The sequence below is a fragment of the Thamnophis elegans genome, chromosome 2, assembly GCF_009769535.1.
Source record: "Thamnophis elegans isolate rThaEle1 chromosome 2, rThaEle1.pri, whole genome shotgun sequence".
In the NCBI taxonomy this organism is placed as follows: Eukaryota; Metazoa; Chordata; class Lepidosauria; order Squamata; family Colubridae; genus Thamnophis; species Thamnophis elegans.
The window spans coordinates 67,250,494-67,267,541 of record NC_045542.1 but is presented as its reverse complement, the minus strand read 5'-3'; the positions used below and the strand labels follow the sequence as shown (position 1 = coordinate 67,267,541).

At 40.5% G+C, this 17,048-nt stretch overlaps 1 protein-coding gene across 4 annotated transcripts in view; it reads left to right on the top strand.

The window, feature by feature from the left end:
- HOOK2 (hook microtubule tethering protein 2) overlaps positions 1 to 17,048 on the top strand; it is a 29,205-nt gene extending 12,157 nt beyond the window's left edge. Inside the window, exons 5-22 of one of the 4 annotated variants that reach the window (XM_032210057.1) lie at positions 436 to 568; positions 1,063 to 1,130; positions 1,413 to 1,475; positions 1,660 to 1,740; positions 3,824 to 3,981; positions 4,089 to 4,229; positions 5,225 to 5,426; positions 5,795 to 5,905; positions 6,078 to 6,165; positions 7,065 to 7,134; positions 8,013 to 8,150; positions 9,444 to 9,531; positions 11,129 to 11,163; positions 11,397 to 11,479; positions 11,718 to 11,830; positions 12,791 to 12,928; positions 14,851 to 14,922; positions 15,778 to 17,048. In XM_032210057.1, the coding sequence (XP_032065948.1) occupies positions 436 to 568; positions 1,063 to 1,130; positions 1,413 to 1,475; positions 1,660 to 1,740; positions 3,824 to 3,981; positions 4,089 to 4,229; positions 5,225 to 5,426; positions 5,795 to 5,905; positions 6,078 to 6,165; positions 7,065 to 7,134; positions 8,013 to 8,150; positions 9,444 to 9,531; positions 11,129 to 11,163; positions 11,397 to 11,479; positions 11,718 to 11,830; positions 12,791 to 12,928; positions 14,851 to 14,922; positions 15,778 to 15,915 (1,920 nt within the window). In that variant the 3' untranslated portion in view covers positions 15,916 to 17,048. The remainder of the gene's footprint in view (positions 1 to 435; positions 569 to 1,062; positions 1,131 to 1,412; positions 1,476 to 1,659; positions 1,741 to 3,823; positions 3,982 to 4,088; positions 4,230 to 5,224; positions 5,427 to 5,794; positions 5,906 to 6,077; positions 6,166 to 7,064; positions 7,135 to 8,012; positions 8,151 to 9,443; positions 9,532 to 11,128; positions 11,164 to 11,396; positions 11,480 to 11,717; positions 11,831 to 12,790; positions 12,929 to 14,850; positions 14,923 to 15,777) is intronic. The other 3 variants (XM_032210059.1, XM_032210060.1, XM_032210061.1) reach the window with 3 other exon arrangements.

Below are 17,048 nucleotides of genomic sequence, written 5' to 3'. Positions count from 1 at the left end.
AATCCTTCTTTAGCATGATCTAGGATCATTTGATGTAGAGCAGGGGTGTCAAACTCTTGCCCCACGGGCCAAACGCATCACACAGTGGCCATACCCACCCCTGGTTTAGCAAAGGGGGGAAAAGTCACGATACATCATGTGACCCCCTGACGTAGAGGGTTTATACAGGAATGAAAGTGGGAGGGATTGGGGGATAGATCACATATGAGATGTCATTGCTTGCAATACTTATTGGGCAAGTGGCTTTTAAAAAAAATCAATGTTCTTAAAATGTAATTTTCCAACTTCTGCATACATTGCCCTACCTTCAGTTCTGTTTGACAATAATTGTGCTTCTAGCAGGTAAACCAAGTTAAATAGATAGTGATAGCAGTAATGCTAGAATGCCCATGGGTGGCTAGGAGGTATTTTTACTTCTGTCTACATATCCCTAAGGTGCTGGGTCACCAAGTCCCAGAGCAGCTGTTGCCTGATGTAGCCTTGGTTGGAGAGCTGTCTGATCCGGCCGAGCTTGGGAAATTGCTACAGTTGGTACTAGGCTGTGCCATCAGCTGTGAGAAGAAGCAAGGTATGTGAGTGCAATTTGATAGTACAAGGGAGGGGATAATAAGGCTGCATAGACATTTATGCTAGGAGAACATCTTAGCAGTGAGTACTTAAAATGCTGGTATGGAGAGGCTAGCAAGCAGCTGTCCAAAATGTGGTGTTGCTTTCCTATTTACAGTAAATTCTTAAGTTGCTTGGAATTTCATTAGCACTAAGTTTAGAAGTTAGAGAATCTGCTGATCCCTCTCCTCTCTTCTTCTTTTAGTTTTCTTTTTCCCTTTCTTCCCCCTCTGATTCCATAGGGAGGTCTTCTGCTTCAAATTGAGGCAAACTCTTTTGGCTAATTTCTGATATTCTGCCCTACCCCCTACCCTGTCTTGCCGTGTTCTCTAATGTAATGCTGTTCAACTGTCATAGCATCATGATTCAAATAAAAGGATGGTCTGGAGAGTTGAGTAAAGGAAGGAACTAACAAATTAGATCTTATGTTGACCCCCTAACTTAATCTATTTGTAGATTACATCCAGCAAATCATGACCTTGGAAGAATCCGTCCAGCATGTCGTTATGACAGCTATTCAGGAGGTAAATATGGTTTTGGACTGCCATCTGGCATGAAAATAATTCAGTCTGGAACTGGAAGCCTTCTTTTGACTCCCCTTTATTGCCAAACCACTATCACGCGACTTCCCAACCAGTGATTTCACTATAGTTTTAATTAAAATGAATAGTGCCCAGATGTCAGAATAGTTTTGGTCTTCTCCAGAATAACCTTACAAAATTTCTTAACTTTAATTTATGTCTGTTTAAAAATAATGTGTATATATGCGTAAGTAGATTCTACAGTGATGCTCTTTTCTCTTGTAGCTATTGACCAAAGATTCATCGGACACATTAAGTTCAGAGACATACGGGAACTTCGACAGTCAGGTATCCCAATGAATTATATAACTGGGCAAACTAATGCATATCACTTACTTGGGAACGGAGAGCTCTGCCTTTTTCTCCGTAATGAGCTAGAAGATGCAACACATGCATTGGACTGAGTTACTTGAGTGTGTTTATGATCATGCAGTTCTTCCCTCCTGATTCATTCCTCTACCTTGATTTGCAGTCCCGAAAGTATTACTTCCTCAGTGATGACCTAGAGGAGACAGATGACATGCGCCAACATTATCATGACTTGGAGCATCAGGTGGGTTCCTTTTGGAGGCCAGGGATGTTATTAGATAAAACTTACATTTCTACTTTTGCTTTCCAGATATAATTCCAAAATGTGCATCAGGTGCTTACAGTGAGGTGCCATTGATCTTTTGTAAATTGAGTAGTACTCAGTCTGACAGAAAATCTCGAGGGCTTGCAGGGTATGCTTATTTAGCAGACCTTGTTCATACTTGGTGCATTGTGGGAATGATTTACTGATGGCTTGGAAAAGTTTTGATTAATATATCCCTAAACATGAGTTTTGGCACCACCACCCCTGCTCTGGGGACTTGAGTGATTGGTTCTGCCTTGGAGAAAGTAAAATGCCTCTCCCCACCCCAATCCCCAGCTATGATCCTACATCTTGTGGGGGGTGAGGTGCAAATGTTTTGTTAATCGTGTGGCTTGCTAAGCTGCATGGAACCAACTGGGTGTGGCTGCAGTGTGGTGGTGTATCCCTCCTCCTACCCTTCCCTCTCAGTGTTCAGCTGTTCTCTTTCTCCACTCTTCATATAGAGAGCAAATCCAGCATGGAAGCTTTGAGGCTACCCTGAGTCTGGTAACTTTTGTCAGGTGACCTGTAACCCAGGTTTGTTACTATGTAACTGAATTCATACATCACATTAAACCATAGTTTGTTTAACAAGCCGATGTGATCCGTTTCATTCAAAATGCCAGTCCATAGACCATGGTAAGAGCCGTGGTAGTGCAGTGGTTAGAACACAGCCCAAATCCTGATCGGCTCAAGGTTGACTCAGCCTTCCAAGGTTGGTAAAATTAGGAACTTTCTTGTTGAGGGCATTATGATGACTCTGTAAATCACCCAGAGAGTGTTGCAAAGCACTATGGGGCAGTATATATGTCTGCTATTGCTATACAATCCAGAATGACTGGGTTTATAAAAACAAACTACGTTTTGGCCCAGCACAGTCTGTGACCACAGCCTGTACCTTTTGCACTCCTCCAATAGCAGAAATAAATTCATCTTCTATAGAACTACACTGTAACACTTGCTGTAATTGAGAAGATATTTGGATTATGCAGTCATGGAGCATAGTAATGGGTGGTGAGGGATCTGAAAAAGGATAGGTTGATCTCTCTCCCTTAAACCCCCTCCCACTTTACTCCTCCAAGGTGCTAAAGTGCCCCTGGGGATGCAGTCCCTTTCCAGAAGGTAAGTGCCCTCCCTTTCCCCAAGCTCTTGCTTATGATAATTGAACAGCAAAGCCCCATGCCTGGCGGGCCTGCCTAACCTCCTTGCATGAGCATGTACAATGCTGACTAGTTAACAGCTGCTTGGGATTGGCTTGGGAGGCATACAGAATCGGGGGTCTGTGTGTGGCAGAGTAGATGTTTGTGACCTCATAACAATTTAGTTTTGACCACACAATTATTTCTTTAAGTTTCAAACTTGCCTCTAAAGATTCTTGACATACTTCAGTTGAGGGAAAGTAACAATTGCAGCCTCTTCAGTCGGTAGTATTTAATCTTTGTAAAAGCCAAAGATTGTTGTCACAGGTAAATGACTAGTTTCCTACGGCTTTTGTTTAAACAAAGGAAATACAACCTTTCATAAGATTTCATTAGATTTTCTGAAGGAGAAAACGCCCCTTCTTGCTTGCCTTGTACTATATTGCTTACAATCTAGAACTTCTAGCGTGAATAATGGAAGTCTGCCCAGAAGGTAGTGCAAGAGGAATTGTGTTCTTTTTGGGGTAGGAGATCTTGTGCATAGCACAGTTGTCTTTTGATCCTGTTTTATTATCAGCTGTGGACTTTCCCAGTGCACACAATCCAAGAATGCAGAAGCAAGTAACTATCTATAGCTTCATGTATGGGTGTGACTAAGGAGAAGTTTGGCTTTTCCATTTTTGAGCCTGGGCAGAGAGGTAATAGCAAACCCTGCCTGCCTCTTTGTTTACTAGTGCCCTTATAGGAAGAGCTTAAACCGCTCAGACTTTGAGGGTTTTAAATCCCTTTGGAGTTTAGCTGTAAACTTCGATGGCCACAGTATTAGACCTTTGAGGCCTCGTGGATCCAAGTTGGTTGACATTTGCTCTCTTCCCTGTCTTTAGATCTCCATTTTAATGGAGGAAAAAAACTTACTGGCGCTGGAGAACAAGACCCTTCGGGAGCAAAAGTGCTCTCTGGAGTCAGATGCTGCTGGACTCACTGGCAAAAAGTTGCTTTTACTTCAGTCACAGATAGAACAGCTGCAAGAGGAGAACTTCCGGTAGGGCAGGTACTTGTGGGGAGGGATGGGAAGGGGAGTTGGTACTCTCTGCTAAACTACTAGGGCCCAGGAAACTAGGTTTGTTTAACTAGGTGTCTTTGGGCCAGGTTGGAAAATGGTAGAGATGATTTTCGAGTTCGCTGCGAAGATCTGGAGAAGGAGGTGCAGGAGCTGCAACACCGTAACGAGGAGCTGACTAGCCTGGCAGAGGAAGCACAATCCCTCAAAGATGAAATGGATGTACTTCGGTGAGTCTTTTGATACCTTGGCTATAAGACAGCAAAATGTAATTTCTGTAGATGTATTTGCGGTCTGGGAAACAAGCCATGCTCTGGGGTAGGTTGTAGGTTAAACCTGCACGTACTTATTGGGGTCTACATATTTCTTGGATTTTCTGATTTTGGAGAATAAAAACAGTTTGTTAATTTAAAAGGGGTTTTGGAATTGTGTAAGAAATATATTGCAAACAAAAATCCAGATGCTTTGTGACCTATATGTGTCCACAAACTGACAATGGCACTCGAAGCTCTGGAATAGACGGTAGCAGTTTGGATTAGGTGCAACTTGAATTTTAAGGAATTGCATATGGGAATATGGAATAAGCTTCTTCTATAGAATCCAGGTTGGGCTGACGTGTTAAGGTATTTCTGTCAGCATTTATTGTGGCTGTATATTTTTCTAGGCTCTCTTCTCCCATGTTTGAATTTTAACTTGGCACAAAGTACCGTATGTCATAAAATACCTGTTGCAAATCTTGTGTTCCAAATTCTAGAAGCCAAGTTCATTTTTTAAGCTAGGTTTTTAGATGACCTTGTGTAGACATTTTTGGGTTTTCCGTTAATTCTTAAAATACAGCATGAGATATTGGTTTTTCGGAGATTGTACATAAAGTACATTTTTGTTAAATGCTAACTTTTGATCCGTTCAGATTTTGATTCCTATGTCCTATAATGCATTGGTTGGGTGCCCTTTCAGGATTCAAGCCAAATTGGGAGCCAAAACAGAAAAACATTAGGAATAATATGAATGAGACCATTGTTTCCTATTGTTACTGTTTCAGTCTGCAGTACATACTAACCTTGTGCAGCAATATCATTGCTTTACACTGATGCTTCCAATAGCCAAGAGTTACTTTTCGGGATAAAAAGCAGGCAGTTAGATGAGAACTGAAACTGATTTGGTACTAAAATATGTGAAAAGTGTTACACTGCCTTTTTTTTTTTTTTTTTTTTTTTTGCTACAGCCATTCGTCAGACAGGGTGGGACGGCTGGAGGCCATGGTAGATTCTTACAAAAAGAAACTGGAAGACTTGGGGGACCTGCGTCGGCAGGTCCGCCTGCTAGAAGAACGAAACACAGTTTATATGCAGCGCACCTGTGAACTGGAGGAAGAGCTGCGGCGGGCCAATGCTGTGCGTGCCCAACTAGAAGCCCATAAAAGACAGGTATGGTGGAAGATGGTCCTGTTTGATCAGCTGGAAGCCTTGCATTGGTAAGGCCAGCAAGCTGCTATGGCAGGGTTGTTGAGAAGCGAAAATGGTGTGTGTGTGTGTGTGTGTTTACAGAGAAGTCATTTGACTAGAACTAAACCAATTACTGTATCTGTAAATAACTGTATATTTGCTACTGCTTTGAGGACAGAACAGTTGTCACAATTGCAGCTTTATGACCACTACAATTTTTGGCATATGAAAGCATTTAACGCAGACATACTCACGATTGGGAAGAACGGGCTGATCTCCGCAAAAAACAGAAAAGAAAGAGGGCGAAGCAGAAGAGACGCCAAGCAGATCTCCCTTCTTCTCCTATTCAGGTGCAAGAGCTCCACAGTAAACATGGAGAGGAATCCTTGAAGGCAGAGAAGTGGCAATTTGAATATAAAAATCTGAAGGAGAAGTTTGAGGCGCTGGTAAAAGAAAAGGAGGTAATGCAGAATTGGTATTCAGGCTGGGTATTCCTCCCCTTGGCAGGGTGGCAGGGATAGAGAAGTCCAGAGGGAAGAGGTGCCTCGGCAGGCTGGTTCTGTTGCTTCTACTTAATGGGCTGATATTTTAAGTAGTTTTGAGGGAAGTGTGATGTTAAGAGTATTTCCACAGAGACTGATCGAAGAGCGGGAGGCCCTTCGGGAGGCTAATGAGGAACTGCGATGTGCTCAGGTGCAGCAGAAATTCCTAAACCAAGCAGGTGAGTTGGGAGTTGGTTTAGCATGTATGATTCAACTGGTAATGGTTCAGTCAGTAAATTTAGTGAAGTGTAATCTATTTACTACGTCACTCAAGTATTCAAAAAAATCATCCTATTGTATCTGCAGTGATATTTACGCTAGGAGGTGTCTTGAGAATGAGATTTCCCCATCTCATGACATTAATATTTAGGGGCATTTAGGGAAGTATGACCACGTATGCTCGATCTGGTTACTGAATTAAGCCATTTTTTTCTGGATATATACAATATTGTAGCATCAATTAAGAGCCGTGGTGGTGTAGTTGTTAGAATGCAGTACTGCAGGCTACTTCTGCTGACTGCTGGCTGCCTGCAATTTAGCACTTCGAATCTCACCAAGCTCAAGGTTGACTCAGCCTTTCATCCTTCCAAGGTCGGTAAAATGAGGAGCCAGATTGTTGGGGACAATATGCTGACTCTGTAAACCACTTAGAGAGGGCTGTAAAGCACTGTGAAGCGGTATATAAGTCTAAGTGCTATCGCTATAAAACAACCAAACAAAAGGCTGAATTCACTAAACACCAAAAACAAGCTAGCTAACCAAATTTTGCTAACATGCAAATGTGGCAATTTAGTTGTTTGCATGTTGCATTGGATGACCAATTTAGTTATCTAAACTTAAGTAAACCTTTTCCCAACTTGTATTTCCTCCTCCTTGCCCATTCTGAGAAATATTATCTCCTACATTAGAGCAGTCTTGGCATTGCTGTGCCATGTAATTGCACCTATATAGATGTAGTGTATGTTGGTCAAGTGTATATGGTTGATTTTTTACCTGGTAATTGACAATCCCCCTCCCCAATACTCCTTTTTAAAAAAAAAAAAAAAAAAACTAATGTTTGTTCCCTTCCTTATTGCAGATGCTATATTGGAAGACATTTCTTCTCCAATGGATAATTTAGCAGCTGAAATCATGCCAGCAGAATTAAAGTAAATACTGTTTTTTGATTATGTAAAATGTGTTTGTGTGTGTGTGAAAGAGAGACAGAATGATTATTTAGTCCATCCTGGTATCTTTTGATGGTGATGGTTTTAATAATAGTTATTAATAAGGATAAAATAAACTTTATCAAATTGGGGAGCTTTTCTTTGAAATAAGGGGAAACGCCTCCAGATCCTAGTGAGGATTAGAGGTTTAACATTATTAATTCATTATAAATGGCTTTTTCCATCAGCCAGAGGTATATTACCGGTGCTGGAAGATTTACAATGGGATGTATGCCAGATGAATTGAATTTATTCTTCCTGGTGCAGTGAATGAGGAGCAGATGCTCTCTAGCTTGCTTACCAACCTAGTAGGTAGTCTTTGTCTAACAACCACAATTGAAACCAGCAACTTTGTTGTTAAGTGAAGTAGTCACTAAGTGAAATTCCTATTATGGTTTCTTTTACTTTACAGACCTGGCAGGTTGTAAATGCAAGTATTGGTTGTAAAATTACTTTCTCACCATGGCTGTAAAAGACCCCTAAACAAGACAGTCACAAAGTGAAGACTATGGTACCTGTTGACCCCAAGGACGTCATTCATTCCTTGGTTGTCATTCATGTCCATCTGTCACAGTGTGAATTTTTGCTAATTCCTCATGCACTTAAATGCATTTTAGAAGCAGTACAGTAATCTATTTCATTTTCTGCTGTCATCAGGTCATGAGGAATTGAAAGCAGGTGAATCCTTGAAAGCAATAATCTGGAATACGAGGGTTGAACAAGGATTATACTGAAACAATTTTCCCCTCATAGGCCAGAATTCCAGATAAATCTGGTCTTCCTTCTTCAGTAATCCTGAAATTGGGTTTTTTTGTCCCCAGGGAGACCATCGTACGGCTACAGCACGAGAATAAGATGTTATGTGCTCAGGAGGTATCATACCGACAGGAACAGGCTGAATTGCAAGGACTCCTGGAAGAATCAAACCGCAGTAAAAACCAGTTAGAGGCACAGCAAAGGTATGCAGGAGAGCTGGAAAGTTTCTCATTTCCTGCAAGGAAATCTAATTTTTCTTATTTAATCCTAGACAGAGATTGAATAAATTTTCATATTTTATTATTGGAAGAGAAGTCATCATGCCATGTAGGGCAGGGGTGCGGTGTCATATGACGTATTGTGATTTCCCCCCTCCGCTAAACCGGGCATGGGTATGGCCAGCATGTGATGCATCCGGCCCACCGGCCACGAGTTTGACAGCCCTGATATAGGGGGGTTCCATTGGGTATGTTAAGCTTCTCAAATTGGCAGTTTTAACATAGTGTTTGATGTTACTTTGTCCTGGTTAGTGTTTTGAAGCTCATTGATGTTGGCCTATTAGTTGAACCTTGTAGAGCAACATTTCAGCTTTTATATTTAAATAAGGGTTGGGTGGTCTTGAGCTCAAGCATCCTGTTCCTGATGCAGTATGAAGATAATGTTAGTGAATTACCTTATACTACTTACATTTTTAAATAGCAATGGCGATTTTATCTGTTTGCATTGGAGTCAGAAAAGAAAAACAGCCTTGTTTCTTTCATTCACCCCACTCCCATCCATATTCCACAAACTCAAAAAGAATATGCAGCCAGGAATTACAGAGAATTATAAGGCCTTATAATTCATGATTTCAAAAGATTTCTCCTAAGCAATGGAGCAGTGTTTTTGTAATTTAAGAATATGAATGTTTATGATTACAGACTAGACTGCAGAGAAACTATAGTCCAGAGTTGCACAGGGCTGCTTTGGTAGATTTCTGCAGCTGGGAGAAGACTTGATAAGGTCTTAGTTTCAGAAACAGCCAGGGATCATGAAAGTTTGAATGATCCACTATTATATGATAGTAAATTCTTCCTGGATAAAAGTGGCTCAGACAATCTTCTGGTTGCACAAAACTGCCATTTTTAGGATTGGGAATTGGATGGAGTTCTTTTTCAAGTTTAACATTTTAATTAATTATCGGATCATTTGGGGTTCAATCATCTTCCCATGATTTGTTTGGTTTGAGCCTACTATATTGTACAAAGCGATTTATTCAATATGGTATGATTAAATGAACCATGGCTTAAGATTTCATCTGAATTTGATAAAAGTTACCTTGCCTTTGGGAATGCAATCATGGTTAGAAATAAGGCCTGGTGTATGCAAGAAGGCTTTTTTTCTGGGAAAGTGAGCACAGAACCAAAAACTTAAAATGTAAAATAGATAGTTTTGAACAATCTGCTTTTACATTACTGGGCTTTCCGATATCTTGATATCTTGATTTCTCTGTCTAGGCTGAGCCAACAACAGATCTCTGAGCTTAAGGCTCAAGTGGACGAGCTCCAGCGTACCCTCCAAGAGCAAGGAAGCAAAGCAGAAGATGTGAGTTTCTCTGAAAATGGGCTTAGAACATGCTAAGTGGGCCTGGCAGAAGGCTGTTCAAGAAAAGTTTCATAGAAGCTGATACCCCACTCCTTGCTTTAGTGCTGAATTCCTTACAAAAATAGCAGTAATGGGATTGGCATCATCCACCTACCAGCTGTGTGGAGCTTAAAAAAATGTGACCCATAATCCACCATCTAATTCTGGGTTGAATTTTGAATATAAGTTTGGGGCAATTGTATATTTCCCGTTTATCTCTGCCAGTTGCTTCAGAACAAATGGAAATCTAAATCTTAAAATTGTGGGTGTTTTCCATGTGTGTTTTTTTTAATGGATGGCATAGTGTTTTTTTTCCTCCTAATTACATACTGCCACGATAAGTGACATATACAAGGCTGACTTATAAAATTTTGAAGTTATTTAAACTATAGTTTGAAGTGGCCATGTTGGACAAAGAGTGCTATTTAGCTAGAATGATACTTGCCTGGATATTGTGTTGATATCCTTAATGTCCTATTCCCATGTCTTGTCTTGAAATCCAGCATGATTCCTTAGGCAGTCTCTGTTTTTCGCCTGGGTCCCCACATACCCAAACCACTTTACTAATAGCCCTCTCTTTCTTCCCTCTGACTTGCTGGCTCTCCTGCTTAGGCCATTGTAAGTACTTGCATATTCCGTATTTGCTCCCATAATCTGTGCTTCGTTCCTAAAATGCACTGTTGTTTTTCTTCTACCAGAGGGGTTTTGTTTTTTTGTTTTTTGTGCCTCAACAAGTGGTAGTTATTTGGAGTTCCATACCAAGCACTTACACAGTCTGCTTAGAGTTATTAATGGCTTAATGTTTGGAATGGGATTAGAAAGATATTTGGCTTGTTTGCTCCTTTGAACTCAGCCTAGTTTTACTACACAATCATGGCATTATGGAGATGAAAGGAGGCTCCAATAAGGGCTACCTTGGGCTTCCAAAAGAAAGACAAATTCTAAAAGTGCTGATCAATAAATATAAATTAGTTATTCCAGTTTACAGCCGGATAATGTAAAAAATAACAATATATTAAAACACACACACACACACACACACACACACACAAAAAATATCTCTGAGGAGTAGCAACTTCCCTTACCCAGTCAGTAACTGTTTCAGATACATACAGGATTCTGTGTTGAACAATAGACAGACCATATTTGCTCAATTACATTACAAATTCTGCCTGTTGGCTTTTATACTGCTCCTTAGGGGATCTAGTATCTATGGAACTGAATGGAACTCCTCAGCTGTGTCTTCAGTAACATAATTGAATTCAGGAGCATTCCATCCTATCTTTTCTAGTTTGGATCACAAATCTCTACTTACACCTAGTCTCATCAACATCCGAGTCAAAGTAAAACTTTCAAAGTCAGTGAATATATATTCATCAGGTTTCCAGGACTTTTAAGTGCTGAACGCTATGGAAGTACAGTATATAGAATTTAACATCTGATGCTATATATACTGAGCATAGCACTACTCCTTCTGATAGGCAACGGGGAAAATGGCAAATTGGCTTTCTCAGCATGAACACAAATCTGAGCACTCATTTCTTTTTTTTCTCTTTAGTCTTCCCTATTGAAGAAGAAACTGGAAGAGCACCTGTAAGTGATTCTATTCAGTGTTTTAAGGTGTGGTTGGAAAAGAATTCTATATAAAGCTTAAGAGACTTGCTGTAGTATATAGAAGGATTGTATTTGTCAGCCTGTTAAAGCCTCAAGCAAGACTGTTTGAGTCAGATTGGTTGTAGTACATTTCTAAACCAGAGTCTTTGACTGGCTGTTATTCTCAAAACCTGTTGTGTAACAAACTTCCATTTGTTTCATCTTCTAACCAGAGAGAAATTGCATGAGGCTCATGCAGAGCTTCAGAAGAAGAAGGAATGCCTTGATGAGCTGGAACCCAAAGTAGACAGCAGCAGTAAGTGATTGAAAGTTGGTCCTATTGTTTTAAAGACAGAAAAGATTAGCTTAACCTTTCTTGTCTGTGGAATGAGAAAGAGGTACTCTGTAACAAGGATGAAATTCTCAACTGAGGCTCTGAGGTCTCAGGGATTATGAAGAGCCTGAGATTTGGAACAAAATTTCTTTCTTCCCTACCTCACCTCAAATTTCCAAACTGGAAATTGTAGATAATCGTGTCTCTCGTTTTCCAACAGCTGCCAGGAAAATTGATGAACTTCAGCAGACATTGAAGAAAAAAGATGAAGATATGAGAGCTATGGAGGAGCGGTATAAACGCTACATGGATAAAGCCTGCACAGTAAGCAAGGTCTTTGAACTTGCACTGCTACATACAAACACACTAAACACTGTGTTTATTAAATCTCGTGGACTTGCTGGCTTCATCTCTGTTTTTAAAGCAAGATATACGTATTTCAGTTAAGATTTGTTGAAGTCATAAGAGGCTGTCTTTTAGTTAAACAAAGTAGTTATGAATTGTCTAATTCTTGGTTTGTTTATCTCCTGTTTCTTCTGTCATTGTCTTAGTGTGGTATCCCCAATATCCTAAGAGCAGTAACACACCATTTACTCTGTAGAGGGTTTTTTGAAGACGCTTGAGAGTTTTTATCTCTTCTACCTGTGTGCATTTTTCTGAGGGGGAAATGAGATTTCTCCATTTGTCTTGTACTCATTAAAGAGTTAGGGAGAATTATATGATTGCTAGGGATAGGAAGGAAAAAGTAAGAAAATGCAGTAGGTGCTCTATTTTCAGGCTGAGCCGAGGTGGCGCAGTGATTAAATGCAGCACTGCAGGCTACTTCAGCTGACTGCAGTTCTGCAGTTCTGCAGTTCGGCTGTTCAAATCTCACCGGCTCAGGGTTGACTCAGCCTTCCATCCTTCCGAGGTGGGTAAAATGAGGACCCGGATTGTTGTTGGGGGCAATATGTTGACTCTGTAAACCGCTTAGAGAGGGCTGAAAGCCCTATGAAGCGGTATATAAGTCTAACTGCTATTGCTATTGCTATTGCTCTGATCTTGCACGTCCATGAGGTAGAAAAAAGCTTGGGCAAGTAGTATATAACAGGATTCTAAGTAAAACAAAAACAAAAAAACCCTACTAATCATGATTTAGCACATATGTGAACCAAGCCAATAACTTTGTGAATGTGCTGTTTGGTAATGAGGGTGATTCAAATCAAGAATATTGTTTCTGAGTTTTTCTAGCTTCTAGTAGTCCATGTTCTCAGAGGCTTAGTTCTGATGGCAGAGGCTTCACTTCTTCCACAGGTCATCAAGAAGCTAGACCCCAAGCAACAGCCTCACGTAGTTCCTTTGGAGATTCAGGCTTTGAAGAACCAGCTGCAAGAAAAAGATAAGAAAATAAGCCACCTAGAGGTGAGGCCCTCTTCCTTTGTTAAGGACAGGGTAAGCAACTTTTCCTTGGCTGGGGCCCTATTTAAATATTTTTGGATGGGTGGTGTGATGGATGATATAACATCAAAGGGACCAGGACTACTGGGATTGTTTCCTAAATTTGAGAGAAAGTTAGGGAGGAGTCTTTAATTTTTTCAAGCTACACCATACTTACTGATATGTAGTTCAGTGGTATGAAGTAGTTCACACTACTTTTTACTGATTTTTCTTCAAATTGGAAGCCAGCTATAGAACTAGTTTTCTGGAAGTGTGGTAAATGGTTGCCACAAATATCACAAAGGAAGGACTTGAGGGCTTGTGTCTTCTGGCCTTAGGTTGCCAGCCCTGATTAAGGACAATAATTGCAGTAATAATTACCCATACACCTTGTAGCCGTGCAGTATAATACTTGAGCTTTCCATACATGAAGTTGTTTTGTCCCTCCCATTTGACTCCCTCTGGGCATGTGTATAGCACACAGTGATTTCTTTGTGCCCTCTTAACTTCCCTGAAGCAGTGAGCCTGATGTGACTAATGAAACTAGCAAAGGTCTATTGCAGTTTCCTTACCAGGCTGTTAATTCTTTCAAATCTGTGTGACCTGAGTCTCTGTCTTCTTTGCAGTTCATGAAACTGCTTTTTCTGGCAAACTTCTTTTTTAATTGGCAGACTAGGAATCTGCAGTAAAACTGAAGAAATGCACTTTCCATCTCATCCATTGTTTACGGTGGTGTTAAAATGCCAGCGACAGTTATACTTTTATGTAGCAACAGAGTAGTATATATGGCTAAATAGTAAGGACCTCTTTAGAAACTAGTTGGACCATGCCAAATAGCACTGTCTGGAATGATCAAGCCGTTCTGATGAAGACTTTTTAAAATGCAGGCAAGGATCTGACGAAAACTCTGCTAACATTCTGTTGGTAAACCAGGATTTGGTTTAGTTTTTTTTACTGTGGCTATTCGCTTTCTCAAATTTAATTGTGCTCAGGAATAAATTTAGGTTGATCAGAGTTTTTGATCAATGGGATTTTTGGAAAACATCCTGAACAGCCCACATTCCTTGAGGCAATCTCCAATCACAAATGTTGGGACTGCCTCCTCCCCCTCCCACCAACACACACACACACACACACACACACACACACACACACACACACACCACACACACTGGTGATCAGCAGCGCATGTGGAGCATATAATCCCTTCTCAGTCTGCTTTGGTGGTTCTTTTGTTTTTTCTCTGTTTCTCATGGGCTTTCCCACCCCTCCTCCCTAACCTGCTCTTTTCAGAGGCCCACTTTGTATTATAGGCATCCTTCTGTTGCCTTGGTATAGTCTTTCCCAATCATCTTCAGCATTTTTGTGGCATCGAGGGATCGTTTTTCCTCCCTTCCTGAATTGGGCTTGGTAGAATATTGTGAGAGAAAGTAACGACTGAAACTGAAGGGCCAAAGGGGTGTTTTAAAGCAGGATTTTTCAAACTATCTTCCTTTGGAACCCTAAGCTTCTGCAAAAAATTGAGGGTTCCATGAGAGACTAAGGGCAAAAAGAAAGTCATTTGGATGCAGTCAATTTTCTGTCATTTTCCTTTTGATCAGGGATTTGGGGCATTGTTTTTTTAACTGATTAAAGAATAAGCTTGAAAACCCTGCTTTGAAGGGAGCCTTCTTAAAATTGAAGATCTAATGGAATTGAATCCCTCTGCAGTTGCTGAAGGAAGAGAGGTATGTCGGTGCCCTTCATCCTGTGAGTCTCACTTGGTTGTACCAGAGAGTTAAAAGAGTTTCCATCCGTTTAGGGCGCACGGTTTGGGAAAGTGTTTCATAACATTTGAAGGATTTTTTTTTAAGCTTATCTATATATGTTCCCAGCTGCCCTGACATTCTTTGGTATGGAAGGGATTGTATTCTATTCTCTTTCTCTCATTCGATTAGTCTGATTTTGAGAAGACAAAATCTCAGCAGGAGCAAGAAGAAAAACTCATCATCACTGCCTGGTATAATATGGTGAGTTTGACCTGGGTTTGAGAAACAGCAAGAGCCTGAATGGTATCTACTAGCAGCAACAGACACAAAACAGTCACTGTATAGAAGCAGTTTATCCTAACTATAGATGGAAGCTCATGTTTTCATTGATACCCAGTTTACTATCCCAGAATTTTTAGTGATTTTCTGGCCAATCCAGAGTTTGCTCTTGATGAAAAATGTAAAAGAAGAGATCCTTTTGACGCTTGGGGGTGAGGGGAGGCATACAGGACATTATTTACTTGAAAGAGAACGATACATTTAGTAAGATCAAGAGTTCTCCTAACCTCTTGACATTTCTAATAATGCAAATTCTATGGTATATTTGTAGCAGGGCGAGGGGGGGGGGAGAAAGGGAGCAAAAATGACTGTTTAGTTGCAAGCAACAGGTAATTCTGAGAGACAAATCTTAAAATCACAGGGAACTTCTATGATAGTCCATCTTGGGGGTTTGAGTTTATGTGAAAATAAGTTTGTTTTTCTTGGTGTAAAATGAGGACCCAGATTGTTGGGGGGGGGGGGGCGATCTGCTGACTCTGTAAACTGCTTAGAGAGGACTGCAAAGCACTGTGAAGTGGTATTTAAATCTAAGTATTATCACTATTGCTATTTAACATAGATGCCATGAGAACACCTAACATTTAATCAGCCTTTCTGCAGTGTAAGGGGCTTAGACATAGTTATATGCTGATTCAGGTCTAGCTTTCAGCAGCACTGAATATTATTAAATACCTGGGCTATTTAATGTAATTAACATTTTCTTCAATTCAAAGGGATATTAGACAATTGTTATCCAGCTGCCTGACAGTTCAAGTCAATTCTTTTCCCCTGTTACAGGGCCTAACACTGCACCAACGAGCTACAGAAAAGCGATCGTCCAATCCTCCAACAGTCCAGTCCTTCTTGGCCCAGCAAAGATTGGCCACCAATACTCGTCGGGGTCACCTGAACCGAACTCAGCCCTTGTTGCTTTGATACAGAGGAGTCGTCTTACGGATTGTGATCTGGAAAAACTGTTTAGTGCATGTGTGCTTTGAGTTTAGCCAAAAGGGAGGGTTCAGTTTGAGCTCTTACTCTGTGCAGTGGTGTTTGTCTGGGAATTCCAGCCTCCGTCCGTATTGCTGAAAGTAATTTCCTGCTGCTCAAAAGTCCTCCTTCACTGAGTTTTTGCCTCTAAAACCAGATGAATGTGGCATGGGGCAGCCAAAGATTGGCTTTTCCCCAGCAAACCTAAATTTACCTGGCTGTTCTTTCACTACACACTGCTGGGAGCTGTTGTAAAACAAGTCCCCTAGAGAAGTGCTCTTCACTACTACTTGGTCACCACTCCTGTTGCATTTTACACGACGCGTGGCATTTCTATAGCCTTTTAAGTGTGCCATGTTAAAAGCTTATTTCATGCTGCAGGGAGGATATTTTAATTTTCTGGTAGATTGGCTCTCTTTTGCTACAATGAGAATACAAGCCCATCTTGAGAAGTGAATGTACAAGGGTGAGGTGATAGCTCTGAATGTGGACTTTTGATTAAGGCTTGAGTCCTATGACAACTAGTAACTGCTTCCCCTTCCATTGCGGCAGCACCTAAAGCTCATCAGACATAGCTTTGCTTAATGGTTACCTTCCAAGAAGGGATTAGTGCAGAAAAAACACAAGTTGAACCTCTATAAATACTACCTAAGTACAAAATTAAAGAAAAGGGAAAGCTTGCAGTCCTGCCCATGAACCATTTGAGTGAATTCCTATAACTATATTGTTTTCACAGCAATATTTAGAGTCTGGTGCTTTTTTTTAAACAAAAAAATACTCTTGTTTTATTCTGTTAGTATTCCTTGTCTAATTATGGGTCACCCTTCCATCCTGGAAGTTGTAAGAAGCTGTTTCCTTTTAAAATCTGTTCTTCAAACTTTGTTTTTATTTTTTTTTTAGTAAATATAGGTTTACTGCTGTAAATTATACATTTTGTAAAGCGATTTGTTCATGTAGGCAGGTCTCTGCCTCTTTATTTTTCTATTGGAAACCTGGCATGCAGTGATGCGGGAGTGCGGGGGGGAGAATATGTCTGTAGAATCTTTTCATTACAAATAAAGGCTGTAATATGTTCTTTGTCA